This window comes from Rhinatrema bivittatum, chromosome 15 (genome assembly GCF_901001135.1).
Source record: "Rhinatrema bivittatum chromosome 15, aRhiBiv1.1, whole genome shotgun sequence".
NCBI lineage: Eukaryota > Metazoa > Chordata > Amphibia > Gymnophiona > Rhinatrematidae > Rhinatrema > Rhinatrema bivittatum.
This window is the reverse complement of record NC_042629.1, coordinates 44262293-44285480: the sequence shown is the minus strand read 5'-3', so window position 1 is coordinate 44285480 and position 23188 is coordinate 44262293. Positions and strand designations below refer to the sequence as shown.

The following is a 23188-nucleotide window of genomic DNA, read 5'->3' as shown; positions in this document are numbered from 1 at the left end:
GGTATTGGTGGAAAAGCATACATTGGGCCTTAGCTCTATGAGATCAAAACAGCATCAGACATTAGGGCATTGGATGCTGGGCTTTTTGAGCAGTATGAAGGAAGTCTGTAGCTGAATGGGGTTGCAAAGAGGTCTATTTGTGGCCTTCAGAGTCTAGAGAGGAATTAAACCGTGCTGGGATGAAGAGACCAGTCAAGAACCTCTAGTTGACAATTCAAAGAATCTGCTACGATATTTTTTGCCTTGCAAATGAAATGATTTAAGATGTATTTTCCTTAAGGTGACCTAATTCAAATGCTTGTATGCTTCCTGGCACAGCTTTGAGGATCCCGTTCCTCCTTGCTTGTTTATGTATTGCATCGCTACCCAAATATCCATTCAGATTTGGACTACTGTTCCCTTTAACCATAGCTTGAACAATAGGAGAATTTTGAAAATGGTTCTTAATGCCAGAAGATTTGTGCGTAGTCTCTGCTCCTGAATGGTCTAAGTCCCTTGAGAGCAAATAGTGTTGAGATGGGCTCCCCAGCCCATGTTAAAGGCATCCATTCTTAATAGTCTGCAGAGGATGAAAACGCTGACCACAAAGATTTGACGGTGGACTCCACCACCTGAACAAAAGGGTGAAAGGTTTAGAGGGTCATATTTTTTGAGACATTGGCTGTAACTGCTGGTTCCAATAAAGTCTCAAATGCTATTGAGCCTGTCTGATGTGCAGACATGCAAAGGGAGTGAGAGGCCATATCGCAGCAATGGTAAATAACATCTCCTTGAAAGTTCTGGCTGATACTGAAGGCTGATTGGACAAGTGAACTGTGCGGGTTAGAATGATCATTCTTTGTAGTGAAAGGAAGGCATTTCCCTTTTTGGTATCCAAGTATGTGCCTATGAATTCCAACTGGAGTCAGATGAGATTTCTAGAAGTTCATTATGAATCCCAGTGAAACATATAGGAAGTGGTTAGCCTTGCTTCTTTCAAGGATCTGTTTGATATAAGCAATCTAAATAGGGCAAAACTAGAAAATTATTTCTACTGACATGGGCAGCCACAACTGCTAAGGACTTGGTAAATATTCTGGCGCTAGGCCAAATGGGAGTACTCTGTATTAATAATGATTTTCTGCTACCATAAAATGCAAGTGCTTTTCTGTAGTCAAAGTGAATGGATGTATGAATGTGTAAGCATCCTTCAGATCCAAGGTTGTCAGCCAATTGTGGACTTCGAAACAAGGAAGGATGGTGCTTAGGTAATTCATCTTGAACCTTTCTTTTTTGAGATATACATTTAGGTTTCTTAGGTTCAGAATAAAGCAGAGATTTTCTGACTTTTTTGGGATAAAGAACTAGCTCAAGTAGAACCCTTTGCCTCTTTCCATGATTGACTGGTTAAAAACATAAGAACATGCCATACTGTGTCAGACCAAGGGTCCATCAAGCCCAGCATCCTGTTTCCAACAGTGGCCAATCCAGGCCACAAGAACCTGGCAAGTACCCAAAAACTAAGTCTATTCCATGTTACCGTGCTAGTAATAGCGGTGGTTATTATCTAAGTCAACTTAATTAATAGCAGGTAATGGACTTCTCCTCCAAGAACTTATCCAATCCTTTTTTCAACACAGCTATACTAACTGTAGTAACCACATCTTCTGGCAACAAATTCCAGAGTTTAATTGTGCGTTGAGTGAAAAAGAACTTTCTTCGATTAGTTTTAAATGTGCCACATGCCAACTTCATGGAGTGCCCCCTAGTCTTTCTATTATCCGAAAGAGTAAATAATCTATTCACATCTACCCGTTCTAGACCTCTCATGATTTTAAACACCTCTATCATATCCCCCCTCAGCCGTCTCTTCTCCAAGCTGAAAAGTCCTAACCTCTTTAGTCTTTCCTCATAGGGGAGCTGTTCCATTCCATTTATCATTTTGGTCGCCCTTCTCTGTACCTACTCCATTGCAATTATATCTTTTTTGAGATGCGGCGACCAGAATTGTACACAGTATTCAAGGTGCGGTCTCACCATGGACGATAGAGGCATTATGACATTTTCCGTTTTATTCACCATTCCCTTTCCAATAATTCCCAACATTCTGTTTGCTTTTTTGACTTTCGCAGCACACTGAACCGACTATTTCAATGTGTTATCCACTATGACGCCTAGATCTCTTTCTTGGGTAGTAGCACCTAATATGGAACCTAACATTGTGTAACTATAGCATGGGTTATTTTTCCCTATATGCATCACCTTGCACTTGTCCACATTAAATTTCATCTGCCATTTTGATGCCCAATTTTCCAGCCTCACAAGGTCTTCCTGCAATTTATCTCAATCTGCTTGTGATTTAACTACTCTGAACAATTTTGTATCATCTGCAAATTTGATTACCTCACTCGTATTTCTTTCCAGATCATTTATAAATATATTGAAAAGTAAGGGTCCCAATACAGATCCCTAAGGCACTCCACTGCCCACTCCCTTCCACTGAGAAAATTGTCCATTTAATCCTACTCTCTGTTTCCTATCTTTTAGCCAGTTTGTAATCCATGAAAGGACATTGCCACCTATCCCTATGACTTTTTATTTTTCCTAGAAGCCTCTCATGAGGAATTTTGTCAAACACCTTCTGAAAATCCATGTACACTACATCTACAGGTTCACCTTTATCCACATGTTTATTAGCTCCTTCAAAAAGTGAAGCAGATTTGTGAGGCAAGATTTGCCTCATGCTGACTTTGTTCCATTAAACTACGTCTTTCTATATGTTCTGTGATTTTGATGTTTAGAATACTTTCCACTATTTTTCCTGGCACTGAAGTCAGGCTAACCGGTCTGTAGTTTCCCGGATCTCCCCTGGAGCCCTTTTTAAATATGGGGGTTACATTAGCTATCCTCCAGTCTTCAGGTACAATGGATAATTTTAATGACAGGTTACAAATTTTTACTAATAGGTCTGACATTTCATTTTTTAGTTCCTTCAGAACTCTGGGGTGTATACCATCCAGTGCAGGTGATTTACTACTCTTAAGTTTGTCAATCAGGTCTACCACATCTTCTATTGCCTTTGGTTTTGTTTTTTTTGTTTGTTTTTTTATTTTTGTAATACAAAGAGAACTGATTACAAACAACCATATTAATTATAATAATTAAAAGTAAACTAATACATCAGTTAACTTCTATACACCAATCATGAGCTTGATTGTCAGAAACAGAAAAAAATTTTTTTTCAAGATAACAGCAATAATGCAACCTTACTGCCCTTTCTCTATTCTATTACCGGTTCATTAGCAAGGAAACTTTTAAGATGTTCTGGATCTAGATATTGATATTTTTTCCCTTCCAATTTTATAACACATCTGCATGGATACTTTAAAAAAAAACAAACCCTTATCTATTACTTCTTTTCTCATTGCAGGAATTTCTTCCTGCGAAGCTGTGTACTTTTAACTAGATCATGGAAAATCCAAATTCTTTGACCATAGAACAATTTCTGTCTATTATGGAAAAAGAATTTCATTACGTTGTCTTTATCTGTCAAAAACACAAATTGAATTAAAAGAATACCTCTATTTTTAACTTCAAGGTCCTCATGGGACTTTTGTAATAAATCAGAAATATTTAGAGAATTATCTTCTTCTTTATTCCTATGTTCTACACCCTCTCCTTGTTGCACTAATTGTATTTGCTCTTGTTCACTCTTCCGTTTACCCACATAGAAAGCTTTTATTATCACAGGTAAACATTTTTCAGGAATATTTAAAACTTGTATGATGTAATTCTTAAATAATTCCATTGGACTTATTTGGTTTATAATAGGGAAATTAATAGCTCTTAGATTTTAAGCTCTAATTGAGTTTTCTAAATTTTCAAATTTTTTATGAAAATCATCTTCAATCTTAATTTGATGATTCTGTATTTTCTCGACTTGTGTCAGATGTTTTTCTATTACTGCTATCTCTTTTTGTTGGTTCTCAGTTTTTTCCATATTCTGCTTTAAAGCGCTATTAATGTCTTTAACAACATCAGTTAGATTGGTAATAGAAGCATCAATTTTTGCTATATAATTCCATAATGTTTCTAGTGTTACATTTACAGGTTTCACCACTGCTGAAGATTTTAAAACTGCAATGTCCTACTTTTTTTTCCCTTTAGGGGGATTATCCACTTTAGGAGTACTTTCTTGTTTAGGGTTAGAAATCATACTTCCCAGCTCTTCCAATCCAGATGCCTCGTTAATACACATCTGGTGGGTCAGGATACTATCTACTTCTCATATCTCTAACATATTCAGAGTTCCTTGATCATTCACTGGGAGCTCTGAGGGCGTATACCCTTGTTTCCCAGGTGGTGGTGGAGCTACCGGTGCTCCTGGACTTAAAGATGTTTCTTCGACCTGAGGAACTGGGCTGTGCTCAAGACCCATTCCTAATGCGGTCAATTCCATAGGGGTATCGGAATGGCTGGATAAGCCCTGCATTACCATTTTTTGCCCTGGAGCTACATCCACAACACTAATGGAAGATCTCAACTTTGCCTTCCTTTTTGGGTGTGGCATTTTTATTTAAGAAATTCAAAACAAAAAGAAAATCTGGTTCCGAGGATAAATGGTGTGTAGGCTGAGTTGCAACTGTACAATAGGTTCCACTATTAGGGTCCTGAGAGTAGAGAGATCATGATTCTTCAAGAGAGAAAGAGAACAACCATAACTATAATTACAATAATAAAAAGTACCTGGTGCTAGCAATGTTGATGGAGTAAGTCTAGTGAGGTGTAGGACGAGCAGTCTGACGATAGATATATTTCAAGTAAATTCTTGCAAATCCCAGCGAAGGCCAAAGCCCGCAGTGCGCATGGCTTAGTCGACTGCGCACTGCTAAGGGCCTGTTCTTAAATGACCACTTCCGGGGTCCCACCCTGCACGTCACAAAATAGCAGTCGCTGTACACCACCGGGGCAGGAAGCAATAACACCTCCCCCCGGGTTCTCTCGGCTGCAGCTAATCCGAGAAGTCCTTCTCTCTTTTTCTCTGTCTCCCTATTGCCTTTATTAATAGGGAAGCTGCCTCTTCTTTTAATATTTGTAGTTGGTCTGAAGCAGTTGAATGATTGTGACGTGGAGTGAGGGAAGGTATAGCTTTAAATTTCAAGAAGCATTCTATGTGAATTACCATTAGAAGCCAATGATCTGAAATGATGAGCATCCACTGTTGAAAAATGGAAGCCTTATTCCATACAGGAAGAGCTTTTAGGGAAAAGAAGGGATAACTCTCCTAGTCAAAAATTAGGTCCCGACTTTGCTGAAGATTGTTGAATGGATCTCTTTCTATCCCTGCCTTGTGGTCTGGTTTGTTGTTGCTGCTGCTGTTGGGGACAATGTCTATATTAAGGATAGGGTCAATACCTCCTGCAGGGGGTAATAGTATTGTCTTCTGAAGAGTTGAGAATGGGTATTTCCTTACAGAAGGTTGCTATTCTGTAGTAGTTGCTGTTCAAGTCTGCATTTAGAACAGTGATCCTTTGAGGCCCACCACCTTGTTAACGTTATCAACAACTAAGTTGCCAGACATCCCTTGTTCTGGTGATAATTTATCATACATATCTTCCTGGAAGCCTGAGGCTGTTCAGCCAAGCAAAGCTCCTGGTTCCTTTAACTATGACTGATTTTGATGCTGTATCAAAAACCTCATAAGCAGATCTAATTAGATGTTTTGCACATTCATCTGCTTCATTGCAATAAGGCATAAACTTGCCTTGTGTGTCCAATGGAAAACTAGCTATGTCATCTTGCTTTTTTAGAATGTTATACAGATATTGGACCATTTGCAAATGATGGGCTGAAATTCTGCTTTATCGTATTGCTGATTGAAGCATATTTTCCTGGTGGAGTACTGATGTGTTCTAGATTTATTAGTTTTCTTTAACTTCAGCTTGAGCTCCCGTTAGGAGAGTGTTTGAAAGGACATCCTCCAGTGCACAGTTACTCATGCCATAGTGGATCAGACCAAGGGTCCATCAAGCCCAGTATCCTGTTTCTAACAGTGACCAATCCAGGCTACAAGTACCTGGCACTTCATGCATAATCTTAAAAGGTTTTTCCCCTGACACAATGGATAGTAGTAAAACATAACTATTCTAAACATTTTTTTCTTCTTTTGAGGAGACTTGCTAAGAAAAGAGAAGGAAAACATTGAAAAGTAACAAAGAAAAACAAAACGCAGCACATGAAAAATACAGTGAGCAGCTTAAATGAGAGCAACATCGTTTTTGCTTCAGCAGAAGAAAAATGGCCGAGGAGACTCATGCAACAGCATCAGCATGACAACACCTGCGCATGCTCAAAGACTTCTGGAGAAAGCATGATCTGCATTGGCACTGGCTGATGCCGCCGCCACCCCTGTGTATGACTGAATTTAGTCCTGCTTGTCCATGGAGAACTAATTTTCTACAATTAACACTAGAAATTAAATGCAGCACAAATTTACTGCAATACAGAGGTGAACCTTAAGCTACAGCCTGTTCTCAGAGTGAAGCTCATAAGTAGGGATGTGAATCATGTGCCCGATCATCTTAACAATCTGGTTCGGCGGGGAAATCTGATCATTAGAGATGTGAATTGGGATCAGTTCCGATTCCAATTCCCATCACTAATTTTTTTTAGTGAGGCCCGTGCTGATAAAAAAAAAAAACAACCCCACCCTGACCCTTTAAAATTACCCCTTAGCCTCCCCCACTCTCCTGACCCCCCCCCCCCCCCCACACACAAAACCTTTTACACATACGTGGTGGTCCAGGGGGGCCGCAGGGAGCGATCTCCCATTCCCAGGCCATCAGCTGTGCTAAAAAAAATGGCACCGATGGCCCTTTGCCCTTACCATGTGACAGGGTATCCGTGCCATTGGCTGGTCCCTGTCACATGGTAGGAGCACTGGATGGCTGGGGTGGGGTTTTCTTTTTTATCGGGCCATCAGCGCCATTTATATTGGTGGCAGCCAAAATGGCGCCGATGGCTCGAGAGCAGGAGATCACGCTGGGACCCCCCCCCCCCTCACTGGACCACCAGGTAATTTAACATTGGGGGGTGGGGGAGGGTAAGGGATTGGTTTTAAAGGGTCGGGGTGGGTTTAGGGGTTGTTTTGGTGTGCCGGTTTTCCCGCCCTCCCCCCAAATAATTCCCGTGCCCAATTTAACAATTTTTGATGATAAATCGGGGGAATTTGTATTGTATCGCGCACTCTAACGATTTTTGACGATTTAAAAAATATCGACGATTTTTTTAAATCGTCAAAAAACGATTCACATCCCTACAAACAAGGAAGCATCAAGACAAAGGCTAAGTTCACACACAAGAGTTAACTTGTAGAGAGATACATCAGTTTTCTACCTGTCGTCTTCCTCCCAGCTCAGGATCTCTTGCCTTACTGGTGTTTAGTACATCATATTCCTCCCTCTGAGACCGATTCAGTTTCTGAAATAAGAATGTGGACAGTAGAGAACAAAGCATGAGTGAAGGAGACTATGCTAGAATAGTGGGGTTGCAGATGGGCCTCTACCCATGTGGGCTCCGAGCATAGGCACCGACTCACGGATTAATGTCTTTATCTGAATTTTGGAGGCCAGCTAGTTGGGGGGGAAAAACCCCTTTTCTTAAAGATACATATTTAGCCCAACACAGTGCAATGGAAGCTCAGGCTCTCCCCTCTGAGGACTTTTAAAAGTGCATATGCCCAGCTTTTGACAGAAAAACAAAGAAACCACCAGCAGCACCCCAGTGTTGAGAATTATATAAGAGGAGCTCCTCCCAAGCGAGGTGAGATTATAAACTGGGATGCATTTTGCTTCCTTACCCTTAGACTAAGAATTTGGTGTAACATAGCACCCTGTCCTTTCACAGAGAGCTACTGCTGCCGCCACTGCTGCAAGAAGCTGGAGAACCCAGTCAAGCCACACAAGGGGAACTGCTCCAGTCCAAAGACTGATAGCCCCAGCAAACTGTGCTGTAATCTGACTATTGACACTTGTACCTTTTTATTTATACGCTGCAGTGTGCAAAATCTTAGCAAATCCAATATTTTGTGCCTTTGTAACTAGTTTTAGAACAAAATAGTGCACAGGCACACAGGGAATTTTACATTTATTGGGTGCCTTAGATATCAAATTTAGCTAATAACCCATTGTGTTTATAGCACATGTAGAATACTATTTTATTTATTCAACGTTTTTATATATCAACATTCGTTAATAACATCACATCGGTTAGCATTAAATGGAAATGCAGCCACAGAGGCTTTACAGTAGAACTGATTATGAAACTGGGGAGTGGGAAGAACATTAACAAGGAGCTACTAGGGGGGGGGAAGCTATAATTAGGGATGGAAGTTATAAAATACAATATTCTTCTTTAGAACATATATATACACATACATTAATCTTCTTTAACTTACGTACAAGCGCTAAATTTAAGATTTGTCAGAGGGGGCTATAAGATGAGGTAACAAACGTTGTTAAGTTGCTGGCAACATACATCTAAATATGATGCTGAGAGGTGAATACACATTATACCTTTAAAAATATTAAAATATTTTCTTTAATAATAAAGCATTCTTCCCCGTCTCCCCCCATGCTGTTCTCTAACAAACTCGTTTGGTTTCTGAAAGGCACAGAAATGCTGGAAATGAAGCCGAAGCGTGGGGTGGGTTGGCTCCCTGTTTTAACCACAGTATAGAAACATTTGTCTTTTGTGCTTGTAGTTTTCTGTTGAACAGAAATAAGTGTGTCAGAAAAGACCCAATTACTTACATTATAGATATCATCCTGGTCTGAAGGAGCTGTGGGTTCTGTGCCACTTCTCAGCTAAAATAAAAAAACAAAGCAAGGTGAGGGGAATGGTCATTCAGCCCATGGAAAAAGGACAGAAAATACTGCAAGTAGGTGGCACATTTCCATACATTCCCATATTTGCATATTAATGCATTTTTTTTCCTTTATAAAATAAGACATTTTCTGACATTTCTTGTATGTCCAGTTAATTTTTTTGGTTCCATTTTGGGGGATGGGAGAAGGGATCTTAGTAACTGGTCCAGGAATAGAAGAGAGCTTCTCAAGCAGGCCAGGAGAAGGGGTGGGAGGGAATCTGAGAGCAGAGGAAGGAGAGAGAAAAGGGGGAGTAGGATGGGGGATCTTGGATCAGGGTGATAACTTACTCCTCCTCCTGAACCTGATCCCTTTTCTCATACAGCAGAGCCCTTCTGATCTCCTTTTGTCACACTCTCTACAGCAGCTTGGATCTCACTCTATCCCCGTCTCCCAGCCAATCCTCAAATGTTTCTGTGGGCCACCAATCCCCTCCTTACTCATTCTTTTGCTCACATTCTTCTTTTTTGCTGCCCAGGTTGGCGTCCCACTTAGAACCACATGGGACACCACAACACTCCGAGCTCGACAACAGAGGATGACAACACAGCCTGGTGCAGCACCCGGGCACAGTCCTCCTCCTTAGTGGCTAGAATTGGTGCAGGGTAAGGGAGGAGGGAAATGCATGAGAACTGCTGATGCTTTGGTTCCCTGGTCTCCAGCAGCACTTCCAAGGGGAACGGGGAATTTCACGGGAAAGGCCAGATTTTATGGTCTTTCCTGTGGCATGATGGGAGATTAGAGGCCCCACTTCATGATTTTTCAAATAAACTGCATGCCTAAAGGATCAGATGAGACAAGTCAGTGTGGCTTCTGCCTTAATCTGGAGCCACGGTTCTTATTCTTTATCATTTGTGATGCTTGTGTTATGAATAGAAGCAAATAAAGAGGAAGTGGGATGTGGGATAGGACTACATTTTGAGTTGTTTTGAAGATCTTGCAATGTGAGACATCTGCTGGAAGAATGTTCTGGGGAGTAGAGCAAAAGGACAGGAGGTGGAATAACTAGTGCTGCTGGCAGTGCCATACAATCTAAGAAGCAAATTAAAGCAAAGAGCAACACTGCTGCAGGTTAAAAATGGAGTCTGGCTGGGAAAGGGAAGCTTCTTCCGTTAGACTGATGGAGGATACAAGAAAAATTACATTTATGGAAGTGCTCTGAATAGCTAAAATTCAAAAACAACCAGAGAGCTAAAACAGGCTAAGTAGAAAAGGAGATTCCCAGAAGCTGTTTAGTTACATTTTATGACAGCAACCAGCACTTCACCAAGACAGATTATGAAACAGAAAGAAAGTTTTGTGTGGTGTTTGACAAATGATCTCATTTCTGGCTTTTGTTTGGGTGAACTGAGAACCAAGCACTGAGTAATATGAGGAGAGATTTCCCCTCCTTTCCTCAAAACTGCTGTTTGGGGAACAACTCTTGCTATCCACTTATACATTTAGGGGTCGATTTTAAGACCCACGCGCGTGTACATGGACAGACCGATTTTATACATGCGCGTGAAGGGGGGAGGGGACTTTTACAAAGCACTGTGAGTAGGGCTTCCCCAGTTCCCTCCCTATACCCCTATTTAACCTTCCTACCTTTTCCCATCTCCTCCCCCTACCAGATATAAGATTTTTTTCTCTCTTTTATTTTTTACCTTACTGCTCCTTCGGAGCAGCAGTAGACTGCACACGCCAGCAGCCCCAGGACAGTGGCTAATGGCGCTATCCCGCCCAGACCATACCCCCCGCCCATCCCTTTTGCAGGGCCCGGCCCTTCTGCGCGTAATGGGTTACACGCGTGGCTGGGCCAGTTGTAAAATGCATGCAGTGTGTGCAAGACCCAGCCACGCAGGTAACTGAGCCGATAATGCACAGTTACAGTTTCCTGTCTTGTCCTTATAATAGCTAGTAAACATGGCACATTTAGAGAAATTGGATATATGGACCAGGTTAGGGGTGAGGAGATGATTCTGAGGGATTTGAGAGAAGAGAGTCTTTAGAATAGAAGGAAGGTAACACTTTGGAATTCTGGATGGTGGGAAGGGGAATTTACTCCTGAAGGAGGATACATGGAAGGGGAAAATGATGCAAAATGCAACATTGGGCATGCAGGGGGCAAGCAGGTTTAGATATGAGAGAGGCAGCAAAAGGAGGTATGCGCCTTTGGATGTCAACATTCGAGCTAGGAGCTTATAGACATCCTGCATTTGCAAGGAAGCAAGTATAACACTATCAAGGGTGGGGGGTGAGAATAACTAGGGTGGGGGATGGCAGATGTGGATGAAGACCAGAGTCCAGGAAGATTGTCGTTCAGGTATGAAATGAGCATGAAGCCGGAGACAACAGGAGTCAACCTTAGAAAAAGGATGGATGTCATGGAGAGACATGAAATGTTGGGTTGCATGCAGACTGTTAAAGTCAAGAGGTGAGAATGAATAGTGGGAAACCTAGAACGAGGATGTGGGACCAAATGAAACTGGGAAACCAAGGCGTCAACATTTGTCATGAGCAACTCAAATACATTTGTACACAAGTTTGGTCCTGGTATACAGGAGCAATTCAACTAGACACCAAAATCCCCATAAACATGAAGCTGAAACCAACCTTTGCTCTGAAGAAAAGGGCAGTGATAATGACTGCGTAGAGGAAGAGGATCCCATCCAAAATGTAGCACAGCTTTGGATCCGCCAGCCCCATCGCCTGAGCATCTGTAAAAGGCAAAACTAGAGTAAATGGGCTAGCCTGGGGACCCCCGGCTCGCCATAGTCTGAAGCTCAGGAACTACAAACTCATGTAACAGTGCTAGTGAGGACGCTTACGGCTCATTCACATTGCACCTCTTGAAATGGCGAGAATTAGGATTTCAGATGAAATGACTGCTCTAGGCAAGTTATACATTTCAAGTACAGTAGCTATTTCCCTGCCACAGCGGGCTTATAACTTTAGAGTCCTGTTTACCGTGCATTTCGCCCGTAGACACAAAATGGGAGAAAATCTCTAGTAAATAAAAAAAAAAAGCCCCTAAGTTTGTATCTGAAGAAATGGAGGGAAAAATGTCTTGCCCAAGGTTATAGAGAGGCTCAGTGAAATGAGATTTGAACCCTGAGGCCCCTAGTTTTCAGCCTGCTGCACTAATCACTAGGCCACTCCTTGTTTATATTTGTAATACGTCTTTCTGAAAGGTGCACCCAAGACCGATAACAGGAAACAACATATACTAACACATCACATGGCATTGCATAAATAGCTTCACATATAATTTCATAAAATCATTCTATCAACAAGATCAAAAACATTAAAAATCAGACCCCTACAATTCAGGCAAACTTTCACAAGCCACATTTCTTTGGGCAGGGCAGCAGAGCTGGTGCTTCCACCTAGGTGACGTCAACATTTACAACATTTACATTTGTACAACATTTACATTTGTGCAACAGAATCCTTTCATTTTTACGCAGATGACATCTGAGTGTACTGCCAGTCTGGCTCAAATCTACAAAAAGCAGTAGCTATACTTAATCAATGTCTTCGATTCATTGTGGAATGGATGAAACTCAAATTATGTTCAAATCCCTCTAAGATAGAAGTAGTGTGGATCAGTAGAACCCCGCAGAGAAATGGTGAAAACAAGAACGGTAATGGAATTCAAAAGGGCATGGGACAAACAGAGAGGAACCCCACTGGCTAGAGAATGGAAATAAACAAATGAGGTAACTTTACTATTGCTCCTAAAGTTTACATTTAATGGAAGGCTAGGGGGCAGCCTAACTGCAGCCTTAAAAATTAAAATTATAAATTATTAAAAAACCAAAATAAAAAACAACTTGTTGAGCAAATTAGATGGACTATTTTGGTCTTTATCTGCCATCATGCTCTATGTTACTGTTAAAACAGTTCTAGAGTGCCAAACCTCTGAGGGGAAGGAGGGAGGACAAAATCCTGCCAGTGACTGGAGAAAAGGAAGAGGCCGCTGGGCCTACCAACAATTTATGCATCCCAACAGCTGCCAAAGAAGAGTGTGAGTGTGTGTCAGAGAGGACACACATACACACTCCTCCCATTGATCCACAATCTCAGGATGACTGGAAATCAAAAGTCCCCAGGTATGGAGAGAGCAAGGGATTTTTAAATCTTTATTTTAATTTCTGGGTGTTATTTGAGGTGTCTATGAAATATGTATTGATGTTTGGAAATATTCAAAACATTTTCCTTTTAGTTACTGGATTTTCTATTCATCAGCCATTTTGAAATATTTATTATTTTTGTTAGTATGGTTTTATTATGATTGTTTTATAATTTCTTACATTTATTCTTTGATGTTACACAAGGAATGGTAGTTTGTGTTCCCATTCTTGCACTACATACAGTCTGGCTTGGTGTGGTTTCTAGTTCAGTTTTTGTCTGCATGTTTCTATTAATATTTTATAGTCTCTTTATTCTGCATTTGGCAAGGGTCTATGTGTTCTGCATGTGTGACCAAGGTGAGATATTCTGCTAGCAAATGGTTTCAGTGTAGAGATCTAGCTTGATCTGTTTTCCTTATAACAGGTGTAGTGGTGTTTTAGGGATTGGCTTAATATTTGCAATGTTGCATTTTCATAGGTAAATTTGGTACTTTTTGAGTGCTGGCAGGTAGTGCTGTTTTGGTATTGGATGTTTATTATATTGTAATTTGTAATTCAGTTTACTTATGGCTTTTTGAGGGTCGAGCCCATACCCAACACGTGTTACAATAGGCATAACAGTACTGATCAACAAGAACCACAGAAGAAAAATGCAGAGGCATAATAAAATATCCTCACATCACAGCATAACTATATAATAAAATACTGACAAACAGCAGAGCAATGAGGAACCCTGATGCAGAGTAGTCAACTCGAAACTCTAGTACATAGTTGGGTTATCATTTTAAGAAGTTTCTTGTGGAAAAGATCAGCAGCTTTTATTGGCATATTACATTATTTAAAAAAAATTGTATTCAGTTATTGTCTGACCTAGGATTAAAACAAGACACATAATAACACTATACAATCCAATGACATGTAACTGAATCTGACTGTCAGTATTTTGTTATATATTTATGCTGTGATGTGAGGAGGATTTTTTTTTTTTTTATTGCATGGGCCTACTATCATATGGGTTCCAAGTATCTTTTTTTGCAGGATTTTCTGGTTGACACCATAGCAGTGCATGTAAATATATAGCAAAATTGCTTACCTGTAATAGGTGTTATCCCAGGACAGCAGGATGTAGTCCTCACATATGGGTGACGTCACTGACGGGATACGGCTCCGTCAGTGACGTCACCCATATGCGAGGACTATCATCCTGCTTGTCCTGGGATAAATGTTATTTTTACCTCAGAAACCTGTACTTTGAATGTTCTTTTTCATGTAAAATCTATTATAATTGCATAATGTAAATTGTGGGTGGAGAGGGCATTAGAGCGAGGCCTGGAGTGGCGCAAGGCTGTACAGTTCATCTAGGGCACCTAATACTCTTGCACTGCCCCTGTTGGACAGTGCTTTCCAGAATGCAAATGCTGCACAAAAGGTGGTATGTTTCCTCATTGTAACAGCAAAGGTGTTGAAAGCAGCATCTCATGAGCCAATAATAACAGAGCAATATCAACTCCCTAGGTCTGCCAAATAATTGGACCCAGGCCAATTGGTGCTTTAAGTTACACTTAGCAGCTTGAACTGAATTTGGTACAGGATTGAGAGCCAATGAAGTTTCCAAAGCCTCCGGTAACCCAACGGGCCGCATTACTTAGAACTATGCATGGACTTTGGCTTGTATTTGGGCTTACCAAATTGAACTAAAAATCTTTCTAATCCATGTGGACTGTCACCAAAGCACAAGTAATAGTTTTCAGATCAGAGGCTGAAAGCTGGTGTCACTGGCGCCCCAAACGGATTTCAAAACATACATTCCTTGATGTGGCATCAATATGCGCTTCCATATTTAGCTCAGAATCTAACAATAGATCCAGGCTTCTAACCTGGTTCTTTAATGTGCTGATGGTATAACACTTCCTTTCGACTTCTCTGCGGGGTTCTACTGATCCACACTACTTCTATCTTAGAGGGATTTGAACATAATTTGAGTTTCATCCATTCCACAATGAATCGAAGACATTGATTAAGTATAGCTACTGCTTTTTGTAGATTTGAGCCAGACTGGCAGTACACTCAGATGTCATCTGCGTAAAAATGAAAGGATTCTGTTGCACAAAGGCCATATATAAATATTAAATGTCTCAATTTCCTCTAAGGCAGTGATTCTCAACAGGTGTGTCAGGACACACTAGTGTATTGCGAGGTCATGGACATTGTGTCGCAGACAGCTGCTCCTTCCTCAGCAGGAGTTGGCTGATTTCTCCTTTATTGGGTATGAGAGGAAGCTGCTCTTGCTTCCTTCTCCTCTTCCTGGCCCAGTGGGAGGTTGTTCCCTCCTCCTTCACCCAGATCAGAGCGAGATATCACCAACTCCTGTTCATATGGGCCTGGCAGGACATCAACTTTTTCCCCTGCCTGGCCTGGCAGTGAGGCTGCTGATGCTCTCTTCATCCCCATGGGGCCTGGATGTGAAAGCAGAGCATGCTCTATAGATCCACTGCTGACTTCCACTGCTGCTGCCTCATCTTCTTCCTCTCCTCCATGCTTCTTGCTCTCTTATCTGCTGCTGGTAAAGTGGGAGGGAGACTCTGGATTGGACTGGCTGGGAACCAGGAGGAGGGGAAAATGTGCTGGGCAGGAAGGCCTTGGGAGATAGAAAGTCAAGAGTCTGGGTAGGAAGGGGTTGGGGTTGCTGGGTAGGGAGAGGTGGAGGAAATAGTGGCTGGGGGGGCTGCTTGGCAGGGAGGAGAGATGAGGTGTGGGACCTGCTGGGTTGGGAGAGAAGGGAGGTAAAGGGATGCAGAGCAGGAAGGGGTGGGAATGAGGTAGTCAGAGGTATGCTGGGTATGGAAGGGGAGAGGGCAGGACAGTCATTCATGATGCAGCTCAAAAAATCTTGAAAAATAAGCAAAAGGTATGGGCATACCTATGTCCAAATCATGAATGATTGATGGTTAAAACTTCCAGCACAAAGTTGAGGTTATAAAGCATCCCTTAGTGTGCTTATACCTGTGCTATATGATGGTCATTCATATTCTTTGATATATATATATGAGCCTTTGGTCACACATCTATATTTTCAAAGTGAGATCATTATTGGTGTTTAGATATCTTATGGTGCATACTAAGCACATACACTACATTTGTATTTAGGAACAACCATTAACCTATAAAAATCTTTCAGAGGCTAAACGAAGGGGCTGGGTGGCTGTGAAAGTGAAGCTGAGCTCTTTTACACATAGAAAAGAGGCTTCTGGACCACGTACCACTCAGTGTGGTTAGAAAGAGCAGTTTCAGCCCCATTTGTTCGGGGCTCGGCAGCTGTGCTTCTCAAGTTCGAGGTTTCCTGTGCAGTTTAGCAGTCACAGGGGCTTATCTCTAATCTACACCTTTGATATATGTTCTCCTAGTATCTACCTCTAACGTGAGAAGAGACAGGCAAACAGTCCCTCAGCTATGGAATACCAGCGAATACCCTTCCTAAAGTCAAGCAAAAGCTTTCTGTAGGTTCAAAAGGATTTATACTAGCTCCTACATGTTTTCTATTAATCTGCATGATTAATCAGTATTAATCAGTAATGATTTATTTTATTTTATTTATTTAAATTCTTTTAATATACCGATGCTCAAGACCAGGTCTTATCGTACCGGTTTACAATGAACTAGGGGGTAAAACACTGAAAGCGAAAGTTACATTACAACAGGGAATGTGGAACAAGGCTGTTAGAAAAAAAGGGATAGATTAACAATTTCTAACTGGAGAGCAGTGCATGTAAGCAGAGAGTAATTGCTAACATGGTAAGAATTATATACAATTTACACAGTGGAGTCGATTAGGCATTAGGATTAATGATGGTCATAGAAACATTTATAGTTCAGTAGGTCCATCCCATCCACTACAGTGTTAACTTAGCTAAGTAGATCATATATACTTACAGCATTTGTGATGATTTCTTTTATTAGAGGCCCTCATTTTACCAAAAAAAAAAAAAAAGAATTCTGATAATGAATAGGGAAAATCTGGATTTAATGGACAGCTTTCAAAATGAAGACTCCCCTGGGCCTATGTCTGTTGCTCATTCATCCTAGGGATAGCACAGGCCACTACCGGAGGCCATATGACCTATTAGATTGTGCCGGTGGAGACATGAACCTTGTTGGTTTATACCACATCCTCTGGCAGACTTTTCAGAGTAGGAGCCATGTGCTGACAGTTTCTTATGCAGCTCTGTTTCACTTGGTGAGTTTGTTTTCATAAAATAGAAACAAGGCCACTTGGTGCACTCAGACTGGGCTCTTCAGCTTTTTGTACTTCTTACTGGGCTGTCCCAGGTCTTTCTGGATCGGTGGTCTCCTTGCCAGTAGGGTCCCTTTGTTTCTATCCCACCACTCATGCCTGAATTCTGCCACTACTTTGCCTCCACTGGGTCTGTGCCAGAGCCTACCATTGCAAATACTCTCTCATCTTCCTGTTTGGCTTCATGACGACAATGATTCCTTCTCCCTGCGCTTTTCATTGTATAAAGATGGTTCCCTTCTGGTACTTTAAAAGATCTAGACATATACAATAAGGGCTTGATTTTAAAAAGCATTTACAATTGTAAAACTGGGTTTTACTGAAGTAAATGCACTTTACTCAAGTAAATAGCTTTTGAAAATTGCTATGATAGTATGTTACAACATTACAGGTGAATTTTCAAAGGAGTTACGTGCATACATGTATCATGTACTTCTAGAAAGAACAGTTTCTGTGTTTGGCTTATAATGTAGGCCAAACACCATTTAATAAAGACTCCCAGAAGTCTCCTCCAGCACATCTCTGATCGGTAGCTTTTTACTATTCACACCATGGTTGTAAAGTCATCAACACTTCAGAAACTAAAAGCAATGAAGAAACAGTATTTCCCAGGACCCAGCCTTCATGCTTCAAAAATGTAAAAAAACAACTCGGAGGCAATCCCAGACTCCTAAGATAATTTCTATCAGTCCTTTAAAAACAGATAGAATCACCATCAGACCAATGAACAGGGAGATATAATTCCCCACTTACTCCGGGAATAATCTGTTGGGACAAAAATTCCATTTGCATTATAGCGTGGATCAGGCCAGGATAAAATGACTGGCGGGTGGTGATGCAGTCATGAGTAATGGCCATTGGTGAAGTACCGTAAAAAATTGCTTTGAGTCATTTGTTTACAGATATTGTTTTATTCTAATTCAAAAAAAAATGTAATGGCTGTCAAAACTCATCCTAAGTACTAAAGCAAGATCATAGGAACGGTAACTTTCATACTGGTGCGCAGGCACACATGTGTCTGCCTGCGCCCAGGGTCGCAGCTATTTTACAACATAAGCATGTATATGCGCGCATGTTATAAAATAGCCTGGCCGCGTGCACATGTGCACTCAATTTTAAGTGGGCATGCGTCCATGTGCACAAATCCTACTTCTGCTGCATTTGAGTCAGTACACCCCCCACGGGTGTACTGACTCAAATGACTCAAAGCAATTTTTTATGGTACTTCACCAATGGCCATTACTCATGACTGCATCACCACCCTCCAGTGCTGATCCATGCTACAATGTCATTGCCAGTAGTCCCACTTCGTTCCCAATTAAGGAATAGGTTTTCCAAACCCCCCCCCCCTCCTAATTTAATAGCCTTCCTTCCCCCTTAAAGCCTCGTTGATCTGCCTAGAGTTTTATGTTTTATTACTTACGTCATCCACAGCAGAAGTAAAGTTACGTGGCAGGGGACCCCGGCACATGCCAGAATGCATAAGTAATTATGCCCCCATTTCAGGTTAAAATCCCAGAATGCTGATGTCCCACCCGTTTTTGAGAAGTTCAGATATGTGCCACAGGGCATTTTCGCGCACATCTGGGCAGCTTTCAAAATCCACTCAACGTACATGAGCCCAACACAATCACTCATTCCCTAATTTCAGCACACGGTGGGCTTTTAACATTCACCTTTATGTTTCCATTTCTAACAATGTACACAAATCAGAACGAGTATACAAAATCTGGACCTGTGCTTGACCTTTCACAGTGGTCCAGGTGCATAGTGTAATAACATTCCAGTTCCCTAAAATTTCAACGCCCTCCCCAGGTACCCAACAACAGCCGAGGTTCCTCAAACATCACATCCTCCTACTACATTAAGGTAATGCGTTAGGCAGTGCGTCCAGGCATACATAATCATTTAAAACTAAACTCCTTGCTTTATATAATAAGGTCTGCAAGTAAAAGTTCCAAATATGTAGAAAATATTTCTTTCCTTTTCAGAACCATTTGCTCCACATACTTTTCACAAATAAACATCTGATGTATTTGATTGTGTCCACGGTGGTGCATGTTCTCCGAACCAACAGTGTAGTATTACTTTTTTGGCTAAACTCCAGAACTTACAAATACAAAATTTAGCAAATTTATGGCCTAATTCACCTTTAAATTAATATCTTTCTATACCAAAGTAGAACTGGACCTACTAAGATATGACAAAAATAAAATAAATACACTTGCTATAAGAAGATTAGCCAGAACCAGAGCTACAATGAATATGCAAGTGAGAATTTGCATACATTGCCTCCATAACATGCACATTTTCTCTCCTGCATATTCATTGTGGATATCCTGAAAACCCAACTGGCTGGTGGGCCCCCAGGACAGGGTTGGGGACCAGTGCTCTATGTAAGCTCCCTCCATCCCACCTTAGGTTTCCTTGCCAGCCCCCAACAGCAGAATGGAATTCTCCTATGAGTAGCAGAGCAATCGTCTTCCCTCCAGCTCCAGCCTTGAGCATGTCCCCTCCATGACATGTTCCAACCCTACAAGTCTTGTCATGAGCCTGCTACACCACAGCACTGCAACCTGAACCAGGGGGCCAGATTATTTATTTTTTCTCACCAGAATGGCAGCTTCATTACTACAGCTACATTTTCCTGCCATTATAAAATAACTTCTTCATGCTTTCCACTATGCTGAACAGGAAGATCGGCAGGTCCAACGCAATTAGATCCAGACCTCATTGGCTCAGAAGACAAAGGCTCTGAATATCCAAACTGAAATGAATTCCATGACCTGCTTTATGATTAATCTCATCCATCTCTCAATCATTCTCTCACTTGATTAGCTTAGCTGTTCCAAAAAGTCCAACCTTCCAACCAACCAATCTCTCTATATAAATAAGCCAGTTTACAATCTTTGAGATCCTTAGTTAAGATGAAGAGTTTTCTGTTGTTGGCCACCAGGACAGTTACTGGACAACATGGTGGCCAAAACCAGGAATGTTTTTTGTGTCACCCTTCGCTTGGGCTCTCACATTCATAAACTGGCTCAAAAGGGTGGTGAGGTACCTCTGGATGGTGGTGGGGGGTGGGGGGAGAACTTGTTTTATTTGCTCACCTCTTATGATAGCCCTTGGTTCACTATTTGTTAGACACTAGATCACCTCAGTACAAGAAAAATTAACACTTTCTATAGGAAAAATAACCCCTCTCCCCCACATTACACAAATAGTTAAAAAAAAAAAAACAAACCCAAAACAGTTGCCTGAAAAATCTCCATAACCACCGACTGTGGAATTTGAAAAATCCAATGTTCACCCAAACAGCAAACCAACCCCCCCACCTGGCTGAACTCCTGAGAAACGTCACGGGTCCTTTAACTTACAAGCCCAGCTAGCATCTGGGGCTGGGGGAGAGACAACTGGAGTCTCTGTACTATTTTAATACATTTCTATGACAAGCAATTTCAAAGCAGTTTACACAGCTATCAATATAAAATACAAATCACATCCAGATCACAATACCATTATGGTATCGAACATGACTAAAATAATTTTAAAAACCCACAATATTGAGCATAACAAATCATAGACTACAAAAGAAAAAATATATTGCAAACATAAAACTAGCATACATAAATTTAAAAAACTGACAATACAACATAATTATAATTATAAAGTAGATAAAATAAACAGTAAACCCTGCCTTATGCAGAAGACAGCAAGTCATCAATATCAAAACACCAGCATAAAATAAAATTAGACTCAAGCCTAAGTAAAAGCAGACTGAAAAAGCCCCAGGTAGGTGGCAATTATAAGGTATAAAATTTGAAAGTTTATAACCAGCAAATGAAGAAGCGCTTTTCTGCATCACTACTAGCCTTAGCTTCCTGAAAAGGATTTTCTGAAGAAAAGCTTCCTCAGAGACCCTTTCCTGCGACTCAAAGCTGAAGACGACTTATGTAGCACTCTCAAAATTAAAGTTAAATCTTTACATTTCAACCATAAGACTGGTAGTCAATGTAACAGTATGCCCGGCTTCATCAGAACAGTCATTCCTGTAACTGCTGAACTGGTGCTTTCTTTTCTCAGTTTTACAAGGTATCTGTGCGTGTTCACCAGAGAATGGAGGTTCCTTAAGAAAACCCGATAAAAGTACAATTACCAATCAAGGACCTGATTCACTGAGGCTTTTTCTTCCAGAAAAGACCTGAACAAATCAGGCCTCAACAGCAATGGACTGGCTAAGAGGACTGAATAAAAATAAATAAATAAAGGGAGGGCGGGCAGTCGGGGGAAGAGATAGAAGGGATATAACCAGCGTGATGGCTCTTCAATTTCTAAAGTGTAGATTTATTATCATTACAGCAGACCACATGAAAATATGTAGTATTACATACAAGTTTTTGTGAACCTGAGGAAAGTTAACAGTGGTCCTGGCTCATTAAATAGAAGTTTAAAGTTGTCCCCCACTGATGATGTGACTCTTTAATAATATAGCCATGGATTAACAACACTACCCAAAGCTAAAAAAAAATAGTAACGATTGGGGCATTTTAGACCTAAAAGTGAAATAAGGCAAGCACACATAAGAGTGACATTTTATTGATGTGTAATACTGGAGGCAAGAGTAGAAAGACATTAACAAAAGATAAGTCACTCAAGGTGAGGGACATTTGGAATATCCTTGGTCTCTGCTTCTTTTAACCAATCTATGGCCTCCGGAGAGGCAGGAAGACTACATGTACAAGATGGCAGGGTTGCCGGCTTTCCAGTTTCTCTAACCAAACAGCAGGAGCTCTGTACCACACTATGTGTTCTTAATGTGCTGTTCAGCTATTCACAAGCTTCATGCTCAAATGACAATCAATACAATCCAAATAAGCACTGATGGCTCTTTAAAGAAATAAGACGAGGGCCAGGAGGAGGGGAAAACCAAACTTAAGCAGAGCAATTCTCCTGACCGCCCAGGGAAAACAACAAAAGCAAAACTAGTATTTAATTTCAGAGGTAGGCTTTCCCCCATCATCTCCCCCCCAGCGAATCTTCCTTTGTCCATAGGGTCAGGAATGATCCTCCCAGCTGCCCCTGGCCCATTGGGTCAATATTTAAAGCTGCCTCCAGTGGGTCCTAAGGCCGGCATCATTTTTTTGTACAGCACTACTGCTGAATCTCCATACAACAAAACAGCACCAGCCTCTGGGCACACCTGCTAGTCATTATTAAATATCAGCCCGGCAGGGAAGGAGCAACTGGGAATCATTCCTGCCTCCTTTGCAACATCTGGATCCTAGATTTTTAATCTGATTTCATAACAAAATCAAACAGGAGATTTAGTTGTAATTTCCTCATTTATATTATGGTAATACTCCAATAATGTCTGTACCTATGTGAGAGCAACGTTTACGTATCCTTTGTAGAATTGTGGTTTCTCCTCTAAGAGCTTATCAGATGGGTATCTGTAGCACTTCTAATTGTTTCAAATGTTCTATTATAAATGGTACACTTTGTCATGGGATAATGGAACTGTTCTGATATACAACAATTCTGGGAGATGGTACTTCCATTTCTGGCTAACCTTTTGAAGATTTTTGCCCAAGCCTGCTTCACTTTGTGATTTGGGGGTGATATAATTTGAAGTTTATAGTGAGAGGTTTATGCTCAGCAAGGAAGTGCATTTTGGAAAAATGGTTATCTTCAGAAACACTCCTACACTTCAGTTTTGGACAGCGGAACTAACGTAATTACTACATCTGGATTCTAAAACCTGGACATCTCAATCTCAGTCAACATCCAAATCCTTTCGCAAAACCTGAGGTGCGTATATTGCAAGCCTTCCAAGGCACGTACAATCTAAATTTCAAACCTGAACTGAAATGAGCTTGAGA

The 23188-nt window shown here is 41.0% G+C and overlaps 1 protein-coding gene across 2 annotated transcripts in view; it reads right to left on the bottom strand.

Annotated features, from left to right (window-relative positions):
• The window catches only part of CD247 (CD247 molecule), a 93760-nt gene that overhangs the window by 27271 nt on the left and 43301 nt on the right, over positions 1–23188 (bottom strand). For both annotated transcript variants that reach the window (XM_029579218.1, XM_029579219.1), the window contains exons 2-4: positions 11499–11602; positions 8790–8843; positions 7375–7458 (exon numbers count right to left, since the gene is read on the bottom strand). In XM_029579218.1, the coding sequence (XP_029435078.1) occupies positions 7375–7458; positions 8790–8843; positions 11499–11602 (242 nt within the window). The remainder of the gene's footprint in view (positions 1–7374; positions 7459–8789; positions 8844–11498; positions 11603–23188) is intronic.